At 37.2% G+C, this 26,844-nt stretch overlaps 1 protein-coding gene across 1 annotated transcript in view; it reads left to right on the top strand.

The window, feature by feature from the left end:
• gli3 (GLI family zinc finger 3) overlaps positions 1 to 26,844 on the top strand; it is a 153,065-nt gene that overhangs the window by 63,623 nt on the left and 62,598 nt on the right. Inside the window, exon 4 of the mRNA XM_051098052.1 lies at positions 15,380 to 15,485. Coding sequence (XP_050954009.1) covers positions 15,380 to 15,485 — 106 coding nt within the window. The remainder of the gene's footprint in view (positions 1 to 15,379; positions 15,486 to 26,844) is intronic.

Below are 26,844 nucleotides of genomic sequence, written 5' to 3'. Positions count from 1 at the left end.
ATCTCTCCATAGGTGAAACATCTTCTCTTAAGGCTCCCTCCTTGCCATCCAGACCCCTTCAGGCAACATCCCATCTGAATGGCAAGGCCTACGCAGCGGGTCAGGCTGCGGCTTCTTTGTATACAATGGCAATTTTGCCAGCCTACCAGGCTGACCTGCTTAAAGACCTGGACAAAGGTAAAGGCCTTTCTGCAGATGAAGTAGCCGAAGCTGCGTCGCACCACAGATCTCGCTCTCCATGCCACCAAACAGACTGCCTCCGCCATTGGTAGATCCATGGCAGCTATGGTGGTTACGGAGAGACATCTGTGAGTGAACCTGGCTGACATCGGGTCAAAAGAAAAGGGCTTTCTTCTCGATGTGCCGGTCTCACCTTCTGAACTTTTTGGCACTTCCGTTGAGATGGTTGTTGAGAAGTTTAAGGAGGCGAGGGCTTTCAAGTCCTTCGTTCCACAAAGACCCAGGTCTCAGCCCGAACAGCAGAGGGGTCCTGGCCTGTCTCGGTTTAAGGACCAGAGGCAGGCTCAGAAGGCCAGTGCCGTGCCCTTCCCCCACCTGCGGGTAGGTCTAGGAGTCGAAGGATCAAAGGCAAGACCTGAGGGAGGTTATCCAGACAAGACGTTCCCAGCGCTCTCATTCTGGTCAGAGTAAAACTAAGAAACATCTATTCACCTCCCTCTGTGGGTGTTAACATTTACCCTCATCTTCCTTTTCCTAATTCCCCTAGTTAACCTTCCTGTTCTGCAGTCCCTAACTGGACCTGTGATGTGTTTGGTTAGTTATATGTGTATAGAACAACCTACTGATGGTCCGGACAAACAGCAACGAGCCGGATCCATGGTTTGGTGAGTTCGATCCATTCTCATTGTTTATTATTAGTTATGTTGTTCACTAACTATTCTTTTCTGCAGCACTTTTTGGACCTTCTTCTGACTCTAAAGGTTTGGATCCTGGCATGCATCTACCTGCTGGAGTTGGAACCTCTTGCTGTCCCTGGCTGGTTGACGATCTCACCCATCAGCATTAGATCCAGGTTGAAGATAGCCCATTTCTTCGGCTTCATACCTTCTGGACCAGGCAGCTGAGCGGCTGGGCCTCTGCGGGGTCCCTTAGCCATCAGGTCCTCAGTATTATCCTGTGATTTTGGGACGTGTGGTTCCCCCATTTAGTCCCCTGGCTGATGTTGCTGTATACCAGTCGGATTACGTTACTCAAGTCTCACCCCGAGGGGTTTGAACCATTCAGGTGATGCTGCAGCGCTTCACCTAACTTTTTGAGTAACGTGCCAGTCTAGCTGGTGCCACCCTCTGGTTGGGCTCAAAAGTGCTCCCTTTATTGTAAGGGTTTGTCATGAGCATATTCCTCTCATTTTGCCAGGGGGATCCATCTCAGCTATGTGATTAAGAATGCTGAGCTTCTCTATTCGTCCGTTAAGCTCCACCTCAACGATATCAGGTAGTTTGGCCGCTTGCTGCCTTCCCTGATAAGTTGCCTCTATCTGGCCGAGCATAGCCATGGAGCGTCCCCTCACCTTTGAGGGTCACCTTTGAGCATGATTGCTCCCAACTAAAGCGCTGGAGATCACCTCTTACTAGTGAGCTCTTCTAGTTAACAGTTGCAGGTTGTAGGCCTCTTTCGGCCTCCCTGCTATACTGGTCTCATGTTGGTTGAGCCTAAGCAATGCTCCCCTCACCTTGAGGGTCACCTTTGAGCATGACCGCTCCCAACTAAAGCACTGGAGATCACCTGTTACTAGTGAACTCTTCCAGGTAACAGTTGCAGGTTGTTAGGCCTCCTCTGGCCTCCCTGCTATACTGGTCTCCTGTTGGTCAAGCCTGAGCAATGCTCCCCTCACTTTTGAGGGTCACCTTTGAGAATGGCTGCTCCCAGCCAAAGCGCTGGAGATCGCCTCTTACTAGTGAGCTCTTCTAGGTAACAGTTGCAGGTTGTTAGGCCTCCTTCGGCCTCCCTGCTATGCTGCTCTCTCTGTTGGTTGAGCTTAAGCGTGCTCCCCTCACCTTTAGACCTCCTTTTCTGCCCCTGTAATGTCTTCCTAACATTACATGAGCTTGGCAATGCTCCCCTTGCTGAGGGTCTTCTGTGGGCATGCCACTCATAAACAGAGTACGCAAATATATTAAGAAATATAAAGAGAAGGGGCCTCCGCTCCCTATGGCTCTGGCCATGCCAGGTTGTGGCATTGTGGTGATGGGATAATAATCAGCCTTCTTTGCTCCCCTCATGGAGTGAGGGTCTCCTGCGAGCATGCTGTTCCCTGTTGAGCAATTGTAATTCCTCTTGTCCTAAGAGAGCTGAATTCATCTGCTCCGGGGAATTCTATCTGGGCAGCTCGGCACTGAGCTCCATAATGCTCCCCTTATATTAAAGGGTCACTTTAGTACGATTTTTCTCCCTGAAAGTATGGAACCTCCCTCTAGTTGGGATTTGTGTTCTCTGCTCCCGGAGCCTCTTTATGAATGGCATTTCAGTTTCCAGGTTAACTGGGCACATTCTAAAATCCACACTGTGGTAAGAACGCACACTAGCTTCTTGTGTTGTCTAAAATCCTATATGGTGTGGAATACGCGTTATCTTCGTACCCCTTTCCTGAGATGCTTGGCCCCGATGCCCGGGCCACACTTGACTCAAGTTAGCGTAGGGCCGTGGGTAAAACCCCCCAGCTAATGAGCTAAGTCTAGACTTTTACTAGACTATGTACTACAATCCCTTAAAGGAATCTTTGGTTTCAAGTCTGAGCTCTGCCCAAGGGTCAGGCTTCTGTTAGCCCTGCCCTTGCAGGTAAGTTCCTGGGTTTGCAGCTCAGGCCATGGCCAAAGGGATTAAGTCATTAACAGCCGCCTTGACGTCATTGGGGCAGCTCCCTCACCTCAGGTGAAGCTGGTTCTTAGTGCTCGCCTCTGATTTCTGGCTTGCATTCCCTTCAGTTCGACCGGTGTCCTTTCATACTATGCGGTCGACCTGGTATGACGAGTCGCGTTGGCAGTGATGTCATAGGCTGTCGCCGGTCAGTACAGTTGTAGTTTTATATGTAAGCTTCAGACACGAGTCACGCAGGCGGCGTTCCCCATAGCGACCTCTAGAGGACACAGTGTCTCGTTTCCTTCGCAGGAAACCAAGGTTACATACGTAATCTGAGACGTTTTCAGTAAGTGTAAAGTTTAAGAAAGTTTTCCTTTTTAAGTGTGAACTGTGTGTATCCACTTCTTTTTTTTAATAGCATATGTTATTGTCCTAATGGTTGTGACATCACTAGGGGTGTAATGATTCATTCGTTTTCTGGATGCATCGATTACAAAACCTGACGATGCATATGCATCGATATTGAAACATGGATTTTCGAATCGTGATTCGTTGATTTTTCATTGATCACATCTCTCCTTCACGTACTCCATTTACCGCTCGTCACAGGATTGCGCATGCGCTTTCACCGACACATTTTTGAGCCACCAATGTGTGATCTCTCCTTAGTACTCGTGGTCAGTACTGCTACAGTAAAATAGCTTTACTTTTCTGTAGTTTTTCAGTGGCTCAGTCTTGCCATTGACATTACCTGAGCAATTGAAGGCTGCACGTTTGGACAGAGCAGAAACAATGTAAGTAAGTATTAAAGCATACGCACAATTTCACAGAATGATAAATGACGTTTACCTTAATGTCGTTAAACTGAAAGTACGAAGGAAACGGTTAAAATAACCATGGCATTATTGACAACAACCTTGAAATAAGAGCGCGAGGTTGATCTGTCAGTCAGATGCACGAAAGTTGCGTTTGTTACTATGTCATCAGAATCATCATTCGCCCATAGAAAGGAAAAGTTTAAATGCTGTAACATTTTATTTTATGAAAATAAGATAAAGAAGTTCACATTATGCAAAGGTGTGACATAAAATGTTATCCTATACATTCACAGTATGCTACACAATAGTTAACATGGTAGCCTATTTTTAAAAGCCTTTTTTAAATCTTGGCTTACATAGGCTACACTAGTGAGAAATAAATATACTAAAATTAATTTGAAATAAAAGTATTTCATGCTAAGTATACTACAAATAAATGTTATGTTCTTAATAAAAAATACCTTGCAGTTGTACTTTTAGTAGCCTGTACTAAACTGGTATAAAGTGTGCTAAATTGGAAGTATAGTCCCGAAGTCCAAATAAAGATTAACTATAGTATATTTGATTATACTTAAGTGGAACTATTGCAAGTATATTTCAGGTGCGCTTTAAATACCTTGCATTTAAAGACTTTATTATTCAAAGATCACACAATCCTCAGCATTAGTGACATTAAAACACATTTTAGGCTTAATATTAATAAATGTGCATGGTGCACATGTAGTACTCCCAATAAAGTTTAATTATAATTTTTAGATCAATAAGTCTTGAGGGATATATCAGTAAGTATGTTAATAGATTTGAAGTAAGTTTAAAATAAATGTATTTTAAATATATTACTTTTTATTATATTATTTTGCCCTTTACTCTCTGAGTCCATAAAGGCTGCAGTGTAATTTGCCCCTGACTAAACATATAAAGATTTTAGGGGAAGCTTCTAAATAATCCTGTGAACACGCTTAAAGAATTCAGAATCCAATCTTTAATCGAATCGCATAGAATTTTATTGTGAACCGTCCCGAATTGATTAGTTCTGAATTAGCAAAAATCATTCTTGAATCGAATCGAAACCCTATGAATCGTCAATCGAATTGATTCGCTGCTTACCCAAAGATTCACAGCCCTAGACATCACAAACCTGACAATGTAAGTATGAATAGATAAATGAAATATTAATAATAATTTAAAGAACAATGAAAATCCTGTCCACTTAAATGTTAGTGAAACTACCACTGGTATACATTTCTCAGCCTATATTTGAAGGGAGAGAAAGGGCTAATAATGTTTCCTTCCCCTAATTACTATTTTGAGTCTATATGTGGTAACTAGGGACCCACGCCTGCCCTCTGTGCTTATCACAAGAAAGGCCAAGACAGAGAGGAATGGAGGGAAAGAACGCTAGGCAGAGGGGAGGGGGTAACTAAGCAGAAAATGAAGAGAAACATAAAAGAATGGGAGCTGAAGGAGGTCAGGCCCATCACAGGCTTAGCATTGCCTTCAAAGATGGCTGGGACAGGTGGCAGCTCGAGACAATCTCACTCTGCAGAGTAGCATACTCTCAGGAGAAGATAAGGGATCCCTCTGTCCATCCTCCCCCTCCTCGTCTCCCACTATCCCCCTGCTCTCCTCACCTCTCTTTTCCTGCATGGCGCTCTGTGCTGGGAGCTCTTTGATGTGCGTGAAGTGGGATGACTGGCTGGGTCTGAGACACAGGAAGGGTTCAGCGTGGAGGTCTCTGAGGTCCATGCTACTCTGAGCTCTCATTAAGGCAGTGGGTTTGGATTAATCAGCTTTAAAGTTTATACACATACCCTTTTGTCTGCCAGCCCTGGGCAGCCACCCCTGGGCACCACCTGCTTGATAAAGAAGCGACGACGGAAAGTGAGAGACGACAAGAGCAAGAGACAGGAAGAGAGATGTTAATTCCCTGACTCTCCAAGTTGCGCTTTCTCGCTCTCCTAAGGCCTGGTCTCTCAATGAGACCTGTGTCGTCAAGGATTATTTGGGAAGTTTTTGTTTGGTGGGACAGAATAACTGGATTACAACTCCTGCTTGTTTTTGTGCCATAACTCTCAGGGTGCCGAGAGGGATGTGGGTTTGCACTGAGGGACGGAGCAAAGTGCATAATGTGGACTTGTAAACAAAGGGGAACAAGTGACATGTGAAAAATGAAAATGCAAGGAGTTGTGCCGATTTATCTTCTGTTGCAGCAAGTCACAGATCCGGAGAACGTCAGCTATTGAAACAGAAGTTAATTTTATTCACAATGTATTTAGAGTTTTAAAAAAGTCAGAAAGTAAAGCAGCTAACATTTTTCAAACCGGAAGAGAAAAGCTAGTGACAAATAAAGAGTTTGAGAGTGAGACAAATGGTTAGGTGCAGGTATTAATATGCCCTGAGGTGCCGACCTATATCTACCCCTGTGACCTGCCCATTATTACACAGCTTACCTCAATACAGAATCATCTCTCTTCACCTTTTGCTTTCCCTTGTTCAAAAGAGGCACAGGGGGATTATTGACTTACTGGCCTTTCTTAATTATCCCGCTGTGAAATGTTCAGAAACCAGTAGAAGAAACCAGTTGTGTGATTGGCTCTGTATGTAATAAAGCTGCAAGACCAACTTTTCTTCTCCTGATGGCTCCTTTTCCACTGCACCGTAAAAAAGCATAACCAAGATTTTTTTTTCATTGCTAAGTTCAACATACATTTTATGCAATTATAAGAACAGAAATAGTAACCTTTATTTAGTCTCTTTATTATATATATCATCAGATCACATTATAATAAACAAATTTTGATTGTTTTGTGTGTGTGTGTGTGTGTGTGTGTGTGTGTGTTTTCCCAAAATTTGTTTAACATCATAATTTTCCATGAAGAAGAATGAACAAAAAAGTGAACAGAACTCACTGTTTGCTAGTTGTTTGTTGGATAAATAATAAATTAGACAGTCATTATCTATATTTCTTTCTTTCTTTTTTTCTCTTATGCTTCAGCACAAAATCCTTTTTTTTAATCTAAGCGGGTGGCATTTGTTAACATTTAACTGAGAAATGAACAGCAGAGAAGGCCAGAAATCTACAGTCTGACTTACAACACTCACTTTAACAACCAAAATATTTATCCACCCTTGTCTCCATCCCTCCCTCCATATCTCTGCCTGCCTGCGCTCCACCACCTCAATTCCAGCCACATTTGGTGCATTTGGATAATTTATACTGCTGTAATTAGCCTTTTACAGTCACACTAATCTGGAACTGTAATTAAACAGAATGCACAAAAGTCAACAGTAACCCCCGCAGAGCAATGCTCAACAGTGCTCATGTGTGTTTACATGCAGACACAGCTGGATCCAGCAACCAGTGAGTGGAATGCTTTACAATACACATGCTGGTGTTTCAGTGTCCTCAAGGTATGCTTCTCATCATGAGCTTATCAACTGCTTACAAGCACACACAGGTGTGCAGGGGTGTGTTTGGTTGCCTGTGATACTTTTTTTTTGTTTTTGTTTTTTTTGGGTTCACACACACACATACAGTGAAATAAGGACATGCTTTCCCGTTGACATGTATAACTCATACAGACTCACAGGGTTTAATGCTCGTCGGTCCTTAAGTCGTCAGCTCTGTGCAGGCGAACATGTTTAAGCAGTGAGATCATGAGCGAGTGAAGTGGTGTAATGAAATCTGGCAACATGCAAGGCACAACATAGAACAGCACAAAGCAATCATATGTTCCACATTACTGGTTCACAAATCACCAGCCTCTCTCCTTTCGCTTATCACACCTCTGATAATTTATTACACTAGCCTTGTACTTATACAGTGAGGCAGTGACTCGAGTGTTAGTGTTTAAATAATAATTGGGGAATAAGAGTGTCATATAGAGATCTTTTTAGTATGAATAATATGTGGCAAGTTCTTAGAAATGTTTTTATTGTTTTATTCATGCTTGTTTCATTTGGCTTAGAATAGCAACTGTAAGTTTTTATTATTATTATTATTATTATTATTATGTGAGAAGAGAAGATGGCAGCAACAATTTTTTTTTTTCAAATATTAATCAGCAGTTTTATATATTTTTGTACTTGTATAAATTGCATTTTTAATGTTTAAAGTTTTTTTGTTGTTTTGTTTTGTTTTTTGTTTTGTTTTGAAGGAAGGAATGTTATTGACCAAGACATGTTTGGAGGATGGTCAATGATGTTATATTCTGTATCAGTGAAAAGATTTGCCTTCTTGGCTTCACTTACGACTTTTTAAGTGGCAGAAGAACAGAAGCAGTTATTGTATTCACAATCAAATCTGTTGGTCACAATACAATTACTTCTCAATCAGGGAGTTAACATAACATTACTCCAGTCCCCCAAAGAGCATATGTAATGAAACTTTAAGAGACAGATGAGAGAAGGGAAGAAAAAGTAAGTCTTTATAAAATGATTATGGCGGTGATTTTAGTAAATGCTTCAGGCCGTATCATCGTCCTAAAATAATAAGATGTAATTGTGATCATTTTCACACTCTCTTTTCTGTTCAATGAGTGTTTGTGTTCCATCAGAAACTAATGAGTCTGGTCAAAGTTTGCCTTTAATCATCCGTTTCATTAAAACCCTTTATAATCGAGTCTTAATGAATGCAGCATGAAATAATGACAGCAAAAAAATTGCCCTCTGCATTATGCATGGCTACAAAAAGTGGTAGTTCAAAAGCAAGGGTGTTGGAAGTGGTAGACCGAAATTTACGGCATGCTTTTGAAATAGTTTAAACTAAACCAGTAAATTTAGGAAAGAAAGTTACTTAGTTCCCATTTTCAGTGATTGCAGGATGTGTTGAGGAAAGTTTGCTCTGTTTCTAGGAGCAGTTTTAATTCAGTTCAATTCAAATTTATTTGTATAGCGCTTTTCACGATACATATCGTTGCAAAGCAACTTTACACCAAATTAACGTTTTTACAGTATATGTAGTAGTAGCTTGATGTACATGTGGCAGAGATGTGTGGTAAAGATCAATTAATGACGTAATCAAACAGACAAAGAACACTATAAATTAGTAGCAGAATTCGGTAGTACTGTATGTTGTTTCAGGGTTGGTATCATCTGAAGTCCTCTGTGGGGAAGGCATCATCTCTTCTTAAGTGTTCTGGATCCAGACTGGAGCTTGTGAATTCCTAGTTACCACGGGATGTCAATCCCATGGCAAAAACAGAGAACAAATAGGAACATAATTAGCGTAGCTGTTGTTCAAACTAAGAAAAGAAAGATTTGATAAACCAGAGCTAAAAGATTAATAATGAACATTTGATCAGATGTAACTGCAGGAAAAGTTTATGAGATGCATTATTTGAATGCTTGGCTAAAGAGAGAGTGTGTCTGAACCCTGAACGTTATCTGGAAGGCTGTTCCAGAGTTTGGGAGCCAAATGCGAAAAAGCTCTACCTCCTTTAGTGGACTTTGCTATCCTAGGTACTACCAACAATCCAGAGTTTTGCGACCTTAGGGAGCGTGATGGATTGTAGCGTGGTAGAAGACTAGTTAGGTACGCAGGAGCTAAACCGTTAAGTGCCTTATAGATAAGAAGTACTATTTTATAGCTGATGCGGAACCTAATAGGTAGCCAGTGCAGAGACTTTAAAATTGGGGTAATATGATCGTATTTTCTTGACCTGGTAAGGACTCTAGCAGCTGCATTTTGGACTATCTGTAGCTTGTTAATTGAAGATGCAGGACAACCACCTAGTAGTGCATTACAATAGTCCAGTCTAGAGGTCATGAATGCATGAACTAGCTTTTCTGCGTCAGAAACAGGTAACATGTTTTGTAGCTTGGCAATGTTTCTAAGATGGAAGAATGCTGTTTTTGTAACATGAGAGATATGATTTTCAAAAGACAAGTTGCTGTCTAATATAACACCCAGGCTTTTGACTGTAGTGGAAGTAACAGTACATCCGTCTAGTTGTAAATTGTAAGTCAAAAGATTCTGTGTATTGTTTTTTGGTCCAATAAGTAATATCTCTGTCTTGTCTGAATTTAATAGCAGAAAATTATTGGTCATCCAATCTTTTACATTTTTAACACACTCTGTAAACTTCGATAATTTAGATGTTTCATCTGGTCTTGTTGAGATATATAGTTGAGTATCATCAGCATAACAATGGAAACTAATCCCATGTTTTCTAATAATATTACCAAGGGGCAGCATGTATATTGAAAATAGTAGAGGACCTAGGACAGATCCTTGTGGCACTCCATACTTTACTGGTGATAACTGAGATGACTCCCCATTTAAATAAACAAAGTGGTAGCGATCAGACAGGTAGGATCTAAACCATCTTAAAGCCTGCCCTTGGATACCTGCATAATTTTGTAGTCGATCTATTAGTATGTCATGATCTATAGTGTCGAACGCAGCACTAAGATCAAGTAAAACTAGCAATGAGATGCAGCCTTGGTCTGATGCAAGCAGCAAGTCATTAGTGATTTTAACAAGTGCAGTTTCTGTGCTGTGATGTGGCCTGAAACCTGACTGAAATTCTTCATAGATATCATTTTTTTGCAAGAATGAGCACAGTTGAGCAGATACAACTTTCTCTAAAATTTTAGATATAAATGGAAGATTAGAAATGGGTCTGTAAGTTGCCAGTTCACTAGGGTCTAGTTGTGGTTTCTTAATAAGCGGCTTAATAAGCAGTGAAGTGGTGTACTGGAGAATAGAGGTCACTTATAGCCAAATATTGGTTGCCCTTTTGTTTTAGCTTTGGCTGTAGAACCAAAACCATTTCTCTCAACACACTAGCTGTGTTGCAAGTTCTAAAAGTATTAAAAAAATAAATAATTAATTAAAAGTACTTATAAAGTACAGAATTTTAGACAACTATGGAAATATATACCTTTAACATTGTTTGTTAGTTTATTTACAGCTTGAAAGTTTGTGAACCCATTACAATTTTCAATATTTCTGCATAAATATGACATCAGATTTTCACACAAGCTCGGAAAGTAGACAAACAGAACCCAATCAAAAAAAAAAAAATTTCTTTGTCATTTATTTATTGAGAAAAATTACCCATTGTAACACATCTGTGTTGCAAAAGTATGTGTATTGTTGCTTTCAGTATCTGGTGTGACCTCGTTTACACTTTATTTTAAGGTGTGCTTGTTACAGTGTAAGTATACATTTAAGTACTAAGTAATATTAATTAACTACATGTACTTACTATATGGTTAGGACTAGGAATAGGGTTTGGCTTAGGGCTACTTGGATGTAATTATGCATAATCAATTGTTATTATAATAGTAAGTACATGTAGCATGTAAGAAGGACACCTTAAAATAGAGTGCTACCCCATTGATGTTGGTGGGTTTCCTCCTATGAACTGCTTGTTTCAGCTCCTTACACAACATTTTAATTGGAATAAGGACCAGACCTTGACTTGACCTTTCTAATACATTAACTTCTTTTTTAACCATTCTTTGGTAAAATTACTTGTATGCTTCGGGTTGTTGTCTTGCTGCATGGCCCATTTTCTTTTGAGACTCAGTCATCAGTTTTCTGATAGATGTCCTGACATTTTCCTTTAAAATTTGCTGGTATAATTCAGAATTCATTGTTCCATCAATGATGGCAAGCCATCATGTTTCATAGATGGGATAAGGCTCTTATGCTGGAATGTTCTTTTCTCTAAACGTAATGCTTCTCATTTAAAACAAAAAAAAGTTGTATTTTGGCCTCATCTTCTTTCTTCTTGCAACTCTCTGCCATGCACACCATGGTTGTTCAGTGTTCTCCTGATGGTGGACTAATGAACATTAACGTTAACTAATGTGAGAAAGGCCTTTAGTTGCTTAGAAGCTACCCTGGGTTCCTTTGCATCCTCGCAGACTATTACGCGTCTTGTTTTTGGAGCGATCTTTGTTGGTTGACCACTTCTGGGAAGGGTAACAGTGGTCTTGAATTTCATCCATTTGTACACAATTTATTAGACTGACTACACAAATCCACAGTCAGACAAATTGTGTACAAATGGAATAAAAGTTTTGCAACCTTTTCCAGCCTGATGAGCAACAGAACTCTTTTTCTGAGGTCCTCAGAGATCACCTTTGTTTATGCCATGATTTATTTCCACAAACATGAGCAGATAGATCCCTGTTCTTTAAATAAAACAGGGAAGGCACTGACACCTGATAGTCATTTCACTGAATGAAAACACCTCTAAACACTAGATGGACTCTAATTTCACCTTCAAATTAACAGCTAATCCTAGAGATTCACATATTTTTGCAGCACACAAACATATAGCAATGGAACATTTTTCTCAAGAAATAAACAACAAATAAAATATTTTTTTGTCTCATTTGTTTGATTGGGTTCTCTTTGTCTGCTTTCAGGACTTGATGCTTTCAGGAATCTAATGATGTTTTGGGTCATATTTATGCAGAAATATAGAAAATTGTAATGGGTTCACAAACTTTCAAGCCACACAGTATATACTAATCGTTTTTTTCTTCTTTACAAGAAAATAACAGAATTGTATATATTTTTTCTTCTTAGAAAAAAATGGTAATTAAAGGAAATGGGAACATGAAAGCATTAAACTAACAAATCACCCATATCTGAACCCATTCATGAACATTTTTCTATTCTTTTCCCAAATCCACTGAAATTAACTCCTCTCTCTTTCCTTCTCTCTTTTTCTTTTGTCTTTCTGCATTAACGACAGATGTTTATTTGACTCTTACTCTCGTTTACATTCAAAAAGTCTAAACCACACATGCTACATTTCAAAAGAAATATCCAGGGCCAAAAGAGAACAAAAGCAAACATTTTACACAGAACAGAAAAAGGAATATATGCCATCTATATTCCTCTTTTTTTCTTAAGAGAAGTGTCACACTGCTACACTTAGTAAAGACCAGAGTTGTGCAATGAAGTGCACAAAGAAGACAAAGAAATGTAAAATTGCTTGTGAGTAAAAATAAAGGTGCACATCTGTATAAAAATTCTGAGGAAGTAATACACTCTGTCCATCTGAGAACTGTCAATTTATCTTATCATGATTCAGAACTGAAGTGGATTTAAAGTTTTGATAAATGGCTATGATAGGATAGGACCTGTAAAAGACACGCATAGTAAGCATTAATTCGCTATTAAGCTTTTTTTATCAACCAAAAGTGTTATTATAGTTTTAGGATTATATTAGCTTTACTTTTTTTATTTCATGTATATGGATTTTTTTTTTTTTTTTTTTTTTTGGAAAACATTTTAACTTTATTATCTTTATTATTATTTTTATTTTTATTTTTTAAAGTTAAAATACTTTAAATCACTAAGGACTTTCTAAAATTTCTATTAAAGTATCCATTTGTTTATTATACTTGTCCCCTACCCAGACAATTTTGTTAAAAAAATAGAAATTTATTAAAGGTTACTACTTTAAAAGAAAATATGCAGAACTGAAGAGTACTATTATGTGTAGAATTTTTTAAGTAGTTGTTTTCCCCAGTATGTTTGTCATTACAATTACACCTAGCAATTTAGAAAACAATTAGAAAACAATTTCAAGTTACTTTTCAAGTTACTGCTAGCTAGCTTGTTTTCTTAGCAACCACACAATATAAAATATCCACTTAAAGATCTAATCATGACCAGATCTTTATTTCAGATCTTTATCTTGATCATGGATGAATCATATTTGAAGAAGTTTGATGTTTCAGTATTTCATGTGGCTAAAAGTGCCCTTAATAAGTATCATTCACATGTGAGTGAGGCTGAGCGGAGTGAAGTGAATAGCAAAGACCCACCTGATAAAAAGGAAGCAGACAAAAAGTGAAAGAATTGGTGTGGAAAGATGGTGGGGTTGATACAGGACAGGAAGAGGAGGTTGATGAAGGAGCAAAGAGGTATGTGGGAGAGGAGGACTGACAGTGCAGAGCGTCTCTGGAATGAACGACTCATGCTGTGATGTAGTGGAGGAAGCTGAATTTGGGAACATACAGCTTTTGAGGAGAGAGGGAGAGACAAGTGTTGATGTGAAAGATGAACAGAATATTATGAGTGATGGAACAGGAATGGAGGGGAATAAACAAGTGCTGAAAAACAATGATAAGATAGAAAATTTGAGGTTTACAGCAGTGCTCTACAGTGTATTGAGAGTAAATGTTTTGTGTGGAGTAATAAAAGAGAAGCATAGATAGAAAATAAAGAGAGCTGTAATTAGACTAAAACAAAAAATAAAAAATAAATAAATAAATACATAAATAACCAGAACATCTGAACAGCTACATAGCAATGTTTTATCAACAATGTTTAACCCAAAAATCTGGTCTCTTTGGAAAATATCACTGTATTGTCCTGTTGTGTGGTTTAGTAACTGATATTTCTCATTTCTGTTTATGTGTTTCCCAGCATGTAGCCGGTCATGAATTCAGCTTTCTAATGCATCCCTATTTGAGTTCTTTGTATGTTCTTTCAGTTCAAGGACAAGAATTACAGCCCTCAAAAACACATTCTTTCTGACTTTAGGGACTTTTTGATCTTATCGGATGTGATTTTCTCAAGGACTAGTGTTGGAATGAGAGCTGCACTACTTGCAGTTTCACCAATTAGCTTTCTGACTGCCGTCACATGGAACGCTAACGCTAAGGCTAAAGCTAACAGTCCCTAATGTGAGGTGAGGAATGAGGTAAAGCAGGGCTTTACAGATGTAAGGAGCTCGCTGCATGGTCCCTTTAATGCCGCATTTGACAGCTTGTATCATACAGTATTGGACTTAGATGTTGGGCATTGGTCCCTGGGCACAGCCCTTTAACACCATGGCACACAGATGCCAGATGTTTACAAGCTAAAAACACTTCTGCTGCTACACCCTGCCTTGTTACAGTGCCAGAGCCCACTGCAATTCTTAATTACTGTTGCTAAGTTAGTTCTGTGTTCTCCATTTCAGTAACAAAAAGCATCATGATAATACCAGTTTTGATCATGTACCATTATGATGCTTTTTGAGGTACACTGTAATATAAATCGTAGTAGATGAATATGGTAAAGCTTTTATAAATTTTTATAAATAATTTTTTTAGCACCATGGTGTGTAGATTCTTTATTATCTCTAACCCTATGGTCAGATTAACACAATTTCAGCTACATTTTGTGAGCAAAAAAATGTTTAAAATGTATAACAATGTATGAAGCACGGCTTACACCTCTCTGCTCAGGGCCCTTGGAATCATCATCAAATTTCTAACCTTCTTACTTGAGAAATCATGAAAATATACAGTTACAACTTATTTTTAATCTTTTTAGTCATGTTAGTAGTCAAATACAGTGTGATTTTTGGTTATCTTTTTTTTTTTTTTAACTCAAAGTGATTCAAACTCAAATGTTAAGTTGCTTTGAAAGAGGTTTTATGATTGTACTTGTTCATGCCTCCTCTATCATGTCTATATAACCTTGTTTGTAATCAAAAATCAAGTGTTTTAATGTTTTATTTCTGGATTTTATAAAGTCCTCCCACCTTTTCTCTGATGGTTGTCATGAATCAGCTTTTGAAATGCAGCAGAGCACACAATCCAACACTGCATGCAGTATGTGAACACAAACACATGTAGGACATAGTATACAGAAACACACATTGTTTTCACTGATTACTTGAAGCAACTGTGTGTTTGTGACAGTGCTGCACACTGATTTGTGTAAGTGTTGGCATGAGTGTACTTACATATTTGAAAAACTCTCTTTTTTCTTTTTACAGCTACACCTCAGTTCTTTCCTGCTTTTCATCCTCCGGTACCAATTGATGATAGACACACACAAGGGCGGTACATTTATGAGCCCTCGCCAGTACCTCCGCTACACGTGTGAGTAAAAACATAAGCTTACACAACTTTACTTATGCATATTCCAATATTTAAAGGCACCATGAATTTGTTTTGTGTTCTAAAGCAAGACACTACAGGCAAAGCCATTGTTTTTTTTTTATTTTTTATTTTATTTATTGGACGTCTATTTTGCTTCCATAACTTGTCTTCGTTCAGACAAGCAGAAGGAAAACATTTTATTCCTATAAAAAATGGTGAAAATGTTTTTGATTTCTATATAAATTATAACTTGACAGTATTATTTTTCAATATGCGGAATATTATCAGTTCTTGTCTAGGCAGATATATCATAGGAAGGGGTGTCCATGTCTAGTCTAACGGTATTGTAGTACACAGTGTATTCGTTTTGTTTCCATGGGGCATGATCTATGCATCTCCATGGTGATCCCTAGTTCTGTATCAGAGATCAAAGACTGGGTGATCACACTGTCAAGAGACGTACTAATGAGTGCGTCAGACACAGAGACAGACATGGCAGCCTGTTAGTGCATGATTCCTCTAAAACTGCTCATCAGGCCCTGTCAGAGTAGATGTAACAAACTCCTCTCTCTCACAGCTGTCCTGCAGGCTGTCACATGTAGCGCAACAATGCCCCACCTCAAACCCAAGTGAGGAAATTCATTGTTACTGATGTACACCTGTACGAAAACTCGTATGAAGATGTTACGCTCTTCAAGATGGGAAAAATTTGTGCCACTAGCAATAACAAACAGAATTGCAAAATTGATTGTTTAACAGTTGCATGAACAGGTAGTCTGGCCTCAAACGTCATTTCATTAGCAGACTTTGAGATTTCTAATTGGCTGATTGTGCTTTTCAATCAGTTATTCCAAAAACAAAGACAAAAAGCTATATAAGCTTTTTTTTTTTTTTTTTTTTTTTAATCAAATAATTACTTGATAAGGATACAAAATATGTTATTGAGAACACTGTGTTATAGAGAATACTATGAAATGCTGTTTCTGACTAAATGTATTGATTTTGTGATATACACTACTACTGAAAAGTTACAGTAAGAGGGGGGTCAGTAAATACATTTAAATGTAACAAAAGATTCATGTTTACAATAAATGCTCCTCTTTGAACTTTCTATTCATCAAAGAATCCTAAAAAATGCATCACGGTTTCCATAAAAGTATTAAGCAGCAAATCTTAAAATAATAAGGCTAGAAAGACTTATTAGAAGACTTGACCAACAAATAAGCATATTAGAATGATTTCAGAAGGGTTATATAACACTGAAGACTAAAGCGCACACACAAAAAAGTGTGTAATTTAGTGTGCAATTATAAAAAGTGTTTTTTTGCCTTTATTTGATTAATATAATATAATATAATATAATATAATATAATATAATATAATATAATATAATATAATATAATATAATAATATAAAAAAATTAAACAGTTATTGGTCATAAATTATTTATTAGGCTTATAAAAATATAGTATAAGTAAGGGTTAAAAAAAAGCACGGCTAGCTGTGCATTAAACGATTTTAATGTACAAAGTGGAGGCCAAGAACCACCCAACACAAAGCAGAGTAAACTGACTTGGAACTACCTGTGCATTAAATGGTTTTATGGCATACCTACCAGCCAATCAGAATCAAGTATTCAGACAGACCCTGGTATAAAATAATATAATATAAATTAAATATAATATTAAAACACCCAAGGTGGTGATGCCGCCAAGACGCGAAGCAGAGTACTTCAACGGACCAGAGCCGTTCCAAAACATAATTTTAGACCTAGTAACAGAGGCTTGAGCCATTGATAGCAGACTAATGCAGTTAATAACTGAGTTATGCGAGAGAGAGAGAGAGAGAGAGAGAGAGAGAGAGAGAGAGAAAGAGAGAGAGAGAGAGATTAAGTGTGTAAATTACCTCTCTGAGTCTGTGCGTCTCTCAACAGGGTTATAGAGAGTGCTTGATAGAGACATCAACTCTATAGCGGTTTGTCCGAGCATTGTAATTATTTTGCATTTACTAGAATTCAATTAAATGGCTTTCCCAGCTCATTTTTGTATTTGTCCTGTGCGCGGCATATTATTTCTTCTACGTGGTCAGGATGTAAGAAGCACGCACACAGCTTAAAGGGGACATTGGTCACAATGTGAGATAAAATTGCAATGACACAACAAAGTCAAAATTGCAGGTTACTTTGTGAGATATAAAGTCACAATTGTGGCATATAAAGTTGGAATTATCCTTTTTTGTCTTTTGTATTGAGAGAAATTTCACAATTTTGATTTTCTATTCTATAATAATTAAAATTAGTTTTACATAAAAAAAGTCTATGTAAGTGTGTGTGCGATTACGGGCTCTGTCAGATCAACAGTCATGAATGAGCTCTCTATAAGGGGGATTTTCTCAGCAGTTTTCCCAGCTCTCAGCCTCACATTTGTGCAGAGTAATCGTTTTTCAGCTGCCTTTGTCATTTCTTGTATTTAATTCAGGATTAAAACACACTATGTTTCATTTTTAAATTACAGCTATGTGTTTGCTTTGTTTAACCATTGTAGCTTAATGGCGGGATAAATTTAATGGGGCAGCTACTTGGTCCATATTACATTGTGTATTCATCATTACATCCTGTGTCTCCCTCACTTCCCCCCTCTCCTTCCTCGGGAGTCATATCTCTCTTGTGCCTATTACACTGCTGAGAATAATGAATTTTTCGTCATCCGCTTGCTCTAACCCATGCGCTAAAGAGAGGCTTGAAGGGGTGGGGGTGGGGGGCGGCTTCAGACGCGCGCCAGGGGCTTGATTGATGTCCGATGTCAACATAAACAAAATGGCAAATATAATTTAGCATTTAGCTTATGCAGAGATAATGGGGCAACACAAGGCTCAAACAAGACTCAAACAAACATCTGCCACAGTTTATCATCCGCCGAAGAGACACACTGTACAAGTGTGGATTAGAGGATAAGAGGGAAAGCAGGTGAATTAAATTACAGGTGGGGCGGTTGTATTCACAGTACATGCTTGACTTGCTACATTTGCCTTGATGTGGACAGACGCACATTTATGTACATACTTAACAGAGTGTGAACTGTCACCCAAATCACTTCGCTCTGAGTCTATGAATATGACAAAGAGCAATAATAGTGTCCATTCCCATTAATATAGTTTATTGACACGGCAAGAACCTTTATTTAAAGTGACAGTAAACTGATGGTATTAAATGTTCTGTGCGTTTTCTGGTTATAGGCACTATTTAGCTCTATTTCATTTTATAAAAATGTGCTGTTGTCTCATGGCATTGTTTTTTTTTGTTTGTGTTTATTTTATTAGGTATATTTGTTGTTTTCGTCGTGTTCATGATCTGCATGGTTGTGGTATTGGTTGGATTGGTGCTGGCAGGCAAAGCTTTCAAAGATCGATTACTGGTACTGTTGTTGAGCATGACTTATTTTTAAGACTTCTTGCTTTCTCTGCAATATAATAATTGCACTGTGGAGATGGAGACTCCATTAAGTTTATCTCTATCTGCATAGTAGAAAATGATCGAGGATTAAGAATAGAGGGTCAAGATGAGGAATTTGCAACAGATTGCGAAGACGAGGAAGTCTCTTTCCCTTCCCAATGATTACGTTGTCTAATGTGAGATTTCTCAGTAATAAGATGGATGAAGTCGCACTCCAGGTTAAATGAGAGGAGGAGTTTAGGAGCAGTAATTTCATTTGTTTTACGGAAATGTGGCTAAACAAAAATGCACATTGCAGAGTGCTTTACTAAGATCTTAACATAGTCGACAGATCAACCAGTCTTCATCTGAGGGACTTTAATACTCTTTCATTAACAGAGACTCTTCCAAACCTGAAGCAATCGATTGCCCAACCCACTTCTCATGCACATTGGACCTGTTTTGATAAAATTGAGGATGTATATAGAGCAATATGTAGAGCACCTGTTGGTAGATTGGATCGTAATGTTATCCATGTACTGCCAAAATACAGACAGCTTGTTAAAACAGAGAAACTAATGGAAAAGAAAAAACAGGTTTGGAGCAAGGATAAATAGGACATGTTGAAGGGTTGTTTTAACACCACAAACTGTGATGTTTCCTTCAACTCATGCAGAGACACACAGACTGTATAACCTCTTATATTCGATTTTGTGAAGAGACTGTTATTGATACTAAAATGGTTAAAGTTTTTTTTTTTTTTTTTCAGACAGATAGATAGCTGTGGTTTTTCTAAAGGTTTGGAAAAAAAACACATTAATGAAAAAATCAGAATCTTGTGAAAACAATTATTAGGCTTTTAACTTGAACAGAAAGGAATTGAGAGCTATGATATAAAAAGCAATAATTGATTTTAAATGTAAGGTAGACGACTGATTAACAAATCAAGATGTAAGGAGAGCTTGGCAAGTTTAAACAAGATGATGTGGTGGGACTCGAGAAGTGTAAATAATAATATTATAGACAGATCATTTTAAACGGGTTAATGATTTAAATATGTTTTATGGATTTAAATGTGCTATAGCTGGCAGTAGAGATAAGAAAGAACTGGTATTCGTTATTCCTGTGGGTTCACCATTTCGCTTGATAGACAAACAGATTAGAATGTGCTTTGGGCATATTAAGCCCTGTAAAGCACTGGGTCCAGATGGCCTCAGGGGCCATGTTTTAAAGGTTTGTGTGAATGAATTACCTCACCGCTTAACTTGCAAGCCACCAAAAGGGACAGAGGATGCTATGCTGACTACACAATTTCTAGTCACTTACAACAAGCAAAGGTATTTTCTTTATAATCAAATGAAATGAGAATGCAAAGTGAAAGTTATCAATTATATAAATATGCAGATATGGATCTGGTTCTTCTTTTAAACTAAGTATCAGTTGATGTGTCTCATATGAGTATGAAGAGCATACTCATTTGTAGTACTAGAAACCTTCTGAACTATTCCTTTGAATTATTTGTCATTGTTATAGGACACTGAAGGCAAACAAACCTTTGCGCCTTATGCAATAGGTCTTTAAATAAGGGGTAGGAAAAGGTGTGATGTAGTAAATGTGAAAAACCGGCTAATTTTAGAACAGTAATTTATATTGCTTAAAATCTACTGTATTTAAGTTAAACAATTAGGATTAGTAACCTTTATAGACGTGATTTTTATCGCTTTTGGGAATTTGATTTAAAAGTGATAAGTCAAAGTTTTTTGTGGTGTCAATCTGAAATGACCACCTCTAAAAGTCTGGATTAGTTGATATTTATCCATTAATTCATTAAATTAATTGCTATTACAGCCCAGAAAGTTATAAAGGTGGGCAAAATTGTATTTCACCCCTGCATAGTCAAAACATGTCAGATGTCTTTTTGCAGTGCAGCACCTTTTCTGACATTTTCAAATCCAAACTGCATCAAACAATAGAGTAGGGACAGACAAATGCATCAAGTTTTGACAGTAAACACCTACAATGGAGGACAATAGCTGTCATTGACTTCCACTGTAAGTGCACTTCCATTCAGTTTGGGATCAGAATGATTTATTTATTTACTTTTTTATAAATATATATATAATGTATCTAATACAAAAGATTTGCTGTTTTTTTAAACTTTCTATTTATCAAAAAATCCTGACAAAAAAAAAAATGTTTTGATAATTGATAATAAAATCCAAATTTCAAAATTAATTTCTGTAAACTATTTGAAGAAGTGAAGATGCTTTAAGTAACTTTTAATACTGTCTTTTGATAATATGCTGTATTGAAAATGTCCAGGTGTCTTTCTGTAAAAAACTCCTGTGTACAAGTGTGAGCAATGTAGCTGTCTTGGGTGATTTGGGTAGATTTGTATTGTCTACTTCTTATATGAAAAGATGTATCATGTATTGGATAAAATGAATGCCTATGTCTAACCATCATTATTCGAGAAAATGTTATAATATGCATTTTCATTTAGATGAGGCAGAAAAATTATGCATATATATAGAGAGAGTACAGATGCAAAACCAGCTAAACGCCATCTCGGTCAAAAATTAGATAATGATATTGAGTGAATGCTCCTGACACATATCATACGTCCATCAAATACTTTTACTTCAAACTCGCTAAATTCCAGCCTCAGCCCAATCAGAAGTACCAGTACTTACATAAAAACCTATACAAAGTAGCCAGAAAGAAATGCTAACTTTAAATACGTCAGATGGATTTAGAGGCTTTTGCATCTGAACTCTTCATATATATATATATATATATATATATGTATTCACAATGCAAATCTTTGTTAGTACAAGAGGGCTACATTGCATCTGTGTATAACATGCAACTGGTATGATCATTGTTCCTTTGTTGATGCTCAAGTCTTCATCTAGCTATAGAAACAGGCAGATGGCAGAGAGAATCTGTGGTCATTGTAAGTTAACAGCAAATATTTCTGTGATAGAAGATGAGAAGCATTTTTTTGTTTGATTGCTCTTTGTATGTGGATCTGCGTAAGAAAAATTTAGGTGATCTGGTTCTTGGTAGTGATGTTTGTAGTGATTGTGATTCGGGGTATGCATGGAGATTGGCATTGTATTTATATTACTGAATGAAGAAAAGACTATCTGGCATGTGATGATGATTTTGTGGAACGTTGGGCAGAGTGGCCATATATTCCTGAAAAAAATTTGAAACTTGAAACCTGAATATGCTATTTTGTTAAACCTACAAGTAAGCTCAAAAGCTTAGAAACAGCTCACACAAAGCAGGGTTTAGAGTGTGTGCTTGTAAGGCAATGACAGAGATGTGGGAGTGGAGGTTAAGAAAGAAAAATTAAATTGTTTAAGACAAGTTCTCCTTGGTGAACAGAATTAATCGTTATTAGCACTCTTAAATATATGCCTAAAAACAGGCAGGATATTATTGCAGTACTTTCCCATGCAGCTCCTCATTACAGCTCGTAATTACAGTTGCTTTCACCTCGCGGCAGTGCCATCAATCTACACAGCCTCAGTCGTGAGTGTGGGCATCTATGATAAAAAATAAATAAATAAAAAAATAAATAAAATAAAAAAACATATATATATATATATATATATATATATATATATATATATAAAATGAGAGAAAGAAAAACACAGTGGTAATGACCATCTCATTTCCCTTGACCAGTGCTGATTTGCTGGTTGACGAGGCAGAGTTTGTCCTGTCCTATTATTTGAGAAGGCTTTAATTGAAACATGTTTATTTATTGCCTTCTTTGCTCTGAGTGGAAGCTGCTAGCGTAGCGCACTAACTGACACTAATGGCTGTGATATGAGGGGACGGAATTAAATTAAAAGCTCATAAAATGAAATATGCTTCATATTAGCAGTTTGACACTTAATTTGCCTCCGAATGAGCAAAGGAAATCACAAATTAACTGTCCTTTGTGTTTTCTCCCCTTCTCCCGCGGCAGTCTTATTAGGCCATGGGAAAGCACAATTACTGCGGAGGATAATCGTGCGGGTTATGAATTCATACGGGAGAGGGTAACGGTGTGGTATTCAATAATGAATGGAGGGGGTTTGTGTCGACTAATGTGGCTGTTCAGTTTATTTGACCTACACAGGAAATGACAAACTCATACAGGAAGTCAGGTGTTAATTTTATAGTTATTTTATAGTACTCTTTTCTTTTCTTTTCTTTTTCTTTTTATTTTTTTTTACCATTTTATAAATTCAAAAATTAAATTAAGTCAGAAAGAAATCAGTCACTATACATGACATTTTTGACCTTATGCCAGGACTGACCTGGACATAGCTTGGCTGTATTCATTCCAAGTTAAACTGATCACTTCTCCTTAAACAAATATGACAAATGCTAAAGAGACACTCTGCAGGGCGTCTGCTTGTGAATGTGTCTTACTGACTTGCTCATTATGTCTGGTGCCTAATGGTAAGTGTTCCTTTACTGACTCAGTGTGTCAGTGTTTTACTTTAGTATTATTTCCTCAGCCAAACAAAAGACACACAAGCACACATACAAAGCCTGAGTGACGGGATTCCGTCTCCTCGGTGACTGCTCCGAACAAACAGAGGCATTTGCCGCAAGTCAATTGCCCAACGCCAGAGTTTACTCAAGAGTTAGAACCTCTTGTGCTCAGAGCAAGCAATAAAATAACACACTACTAGACACACTCCTTACATACTTAAAAGACTCACTGGCTTGGCTCAGCAGTGCAGCTGCTCACTAGTATGGTTGTAAAGAGAAAAAAAGGCTTTTAGATAAGAAAACATTCCATATGCTTGGTGAATCAAAACTCTTAAAATGTTTTGAAGTGCATTATGCTGCCATCCACAGTCTGCATGTTGTGTTCTCTGCAAACAATAATCACTGAATTGAGCCTAATATCAAACCATTAGAGGAAATTACAAGTACCTTAACTATTGATTTCCCAGTCATTATTTGGGGTCAATTTAATAGCTGCAACCCCAGTCTTTTCCCAGCTAGTCAGTGAGATTTAACTGGACATATTTTACAGCTTCTGTTCTGAGATGTGTTTTTGTGGGCAATAGTGAAATAATCAGGCTGTTTTCTCATGTTTTCCAATTACATAATAGAGTATAATATAATATAAAAAAGAGATTTCTTCTGTGTGTGTGTGTGTGTGTGTGTTTTATGGCTTAGATGATTCACAAAACTAAAGAGGAATGTTTATGTAGACTACTGTATTGTTTGTTCTCTCCCTTGCTGTTTTACTGTCACTTTAAGTGTGGCAACCCAGATTTTTTGTGGTTGGCTGAAGGCATTGAATCATTGTTTGTTACTGGGATTTCAATGTAATGCAAGTTAAGCAAAATAAACAAAATAAGACCATATGACTATTTGTGTTGATTGTGATAATGCTGTTGCATATTTCAAGCCTATTTTAAAAAGCAAAACACAGCATAAAATCTTGATGCATGTATGCACCGTTTGTGTGTGTGTGTGTGTGTGTGTGTGTGTGTGTGTGAGATGGAGTGCTTTGAATTTTGTTATTTACATAAACTGTTGTCAGGGTGCCTAATCTGTGCACAAAGTGGCAACACTGTGTTTAGCATAAAGAACAGTCTCTTATCTCAACAGCCCCTGCAGATGCAAACGTGTGCACTCTTTCTTTCTTCATATTCACTCTCTATTTTCTTAAATATATAAATTTACAGGGCCCATAATCAGGTTTGGCCCCAGGGTGGGTCCTAGCCCCCATATATTTAGTTTAGTATACACCACCATTCAGAAGTTTAGGATCTGGGGGGCGTTTAAACATAAATAATAATAAGAAATCTTTCTTGAGCATCAAACCTTCATTTTAGAATGATTTCTGAAGGAACAGGTGATGATGGAGACTAGTGTAGTGGCTGCTGAAAATTCAGCTTTTTTTAACACACAAATAAATTACACTTTAAAATATGTTAAAGTAGAGAATAGTTATATCTCCTCCTTTTAACATGTTCAATGTTAGAATCCTGTAAAATGTCATGATTTAAAAAAAAAGCCCATAAAGCACTGTAATCGTGAATATGGCATTGTAATAGTTATTCTAATATCTATAGTAACATAGAAACTAAGTCTAAAGAATGGTACCCTTCATGCCTTCCCTTTTTAGTTTTAAAAGCTTAGCTTTTTTCTTTCTCTCTATCTCTCTCTCACTTTCTCTTTAATTCCTCTCTCCTGCGCTGCGGTGTAAGGACAGGCGGTCAGGCGGTGGCTGGCCTCATGATTAATGATGTTTATACTTGACAGAAAGCTCCTTTATTTATCTGCATTGCTGCTTCGCAGATATCATCAGTCACCTGAATGAAAAATATTCACTCATACCAATTTTGCAGTATAATTGAGTGGAGTCACTTCCCTTCTGTCGTCTTTTACCTCCTTTCTCTGTCTCCTTTCGTCTTTTTTCCTTCTCTCTCTTCTCTACTGCTATCTGGCCGTCTTATCATCGCCCTAGTAATTTTCACACCGCATTGTAAGATATGGAGAGGCTGGCTTTAGTCGTATTTGACATTAAGCCTCTTCAATTTTCACGAGAGAAGAAAAAGAGAGCGAGAGAGAGGGGAAAATGCAAAGAAAGTTGCATTCCACTTTGCCGAGACACTCGAGAATGGGCAAAATATCTCTTTTTTTTCCAAGCAATTTCAGGATTTGGAAAAAAGTGAGATAAATTCCTTAGAAGAAATGAGAGCAGTAATATAAAATATGAGGTAATATCTTTTTTTTACTTCTTGGTAATACATTGGTTTCATCACTTAAACGCATGACCAATCCCTTTTTTAGCTGAAAGCCAGTATGAGGAAGGTATTTTGGAGCTATTCGAGCATACAAGAACAGATGAGCAAAAGAAGAAGAAGGGTGGGACCTAGCATGTGAGAAAACAAAACTTTTTTTGAGGCGATTTTTCATGTATTGAATCAGTCACATAACATTTCATTGGAATAGAAACATATGTATTTGTATATTTGTCAGTGTGACCATTTTAAACTGATTAAATATGAATTAATATGTAATGCAAAAAAAGGAATAAGTATTCTTATTTTTTAATACCTTGGTGATTTTGTTGAAAACAGATTTATTTTACCCTTTTATCTGTGTTTGTTGTAAAGAATTCTAGATTTTTTTAAATTGTAGATATCTAGAATATAAAACGTATTCAGTAAAACTGATTATTCCACTTTATCAAACTGTGATTTTTTTTTATAAATATTAAATGTGTGTGTGTATATATTAGAATTTATATATGTGTGTATATATTAGAATTTATATATATATATATATATATATATAAAATTCTAATATCTAAATCTAAATTTTGCTTGATATTGTGTGTGCATGTATGTAAATTAGACGGTTCTTTGGAATACTTCATTCTGATTAGTGACGAAATTCCGAGGTGTGTTATTCCCCGATAATACTCGTCATCATTAGCAACGCTGAATAACACTCTGCTCATAACACTCTGCTCATCAGTGTCAATACATGTTTTTGCAGTAGCCATCAACTATGAATGTTTAATGGTCAAATAATCTGAATGGTAAGGAACGCATTAGAAAAAAAATAAATAAAATGAACAGCAGATAGAAATCTTGACAGGCTAAATCCATGTAATCAGATTCAGGCAGTTTAAGGAGGGCGTCTGTCAGTCATTCAGTGTCACTCAATAGGCCATGTCCTCTTTTAATTGGCTTGAAAAGGCACACCCCCACATATTCTTTCACTCACTCACACACACACACACACACAATTGATTGTCAAGCTAATTTATTACATTTCTTTATCCAGTTTTACTTCACAGATTCTGTTAATGAAAATGACAGATTTTTAACAAATACTTTGGTTTTTGTTTTGATTTGTTTTGTTTTGTTTTCCACACATGAATTTAGAGCTGAA

The sequence above is a fragment of the Labeo rohita genome, chromosome 24 (assembly GCF_022985175.1).
Source record: "Labeo rohita strain BAU-BD-2019 chromosome 24, IGBB_LRoh.1.0, whole genome shotgun sequence".
NCBI classification, from domain to species: domain Eukaryota; kingdom Metazoa; phylum Chordata; class Actinopteri; order Cypriniformes; family Cyprinidae; genus Labeo; species Labeo rohita.
This window is presented reverse-complemented; position numbering and strand designations above follow the sequence as displayed.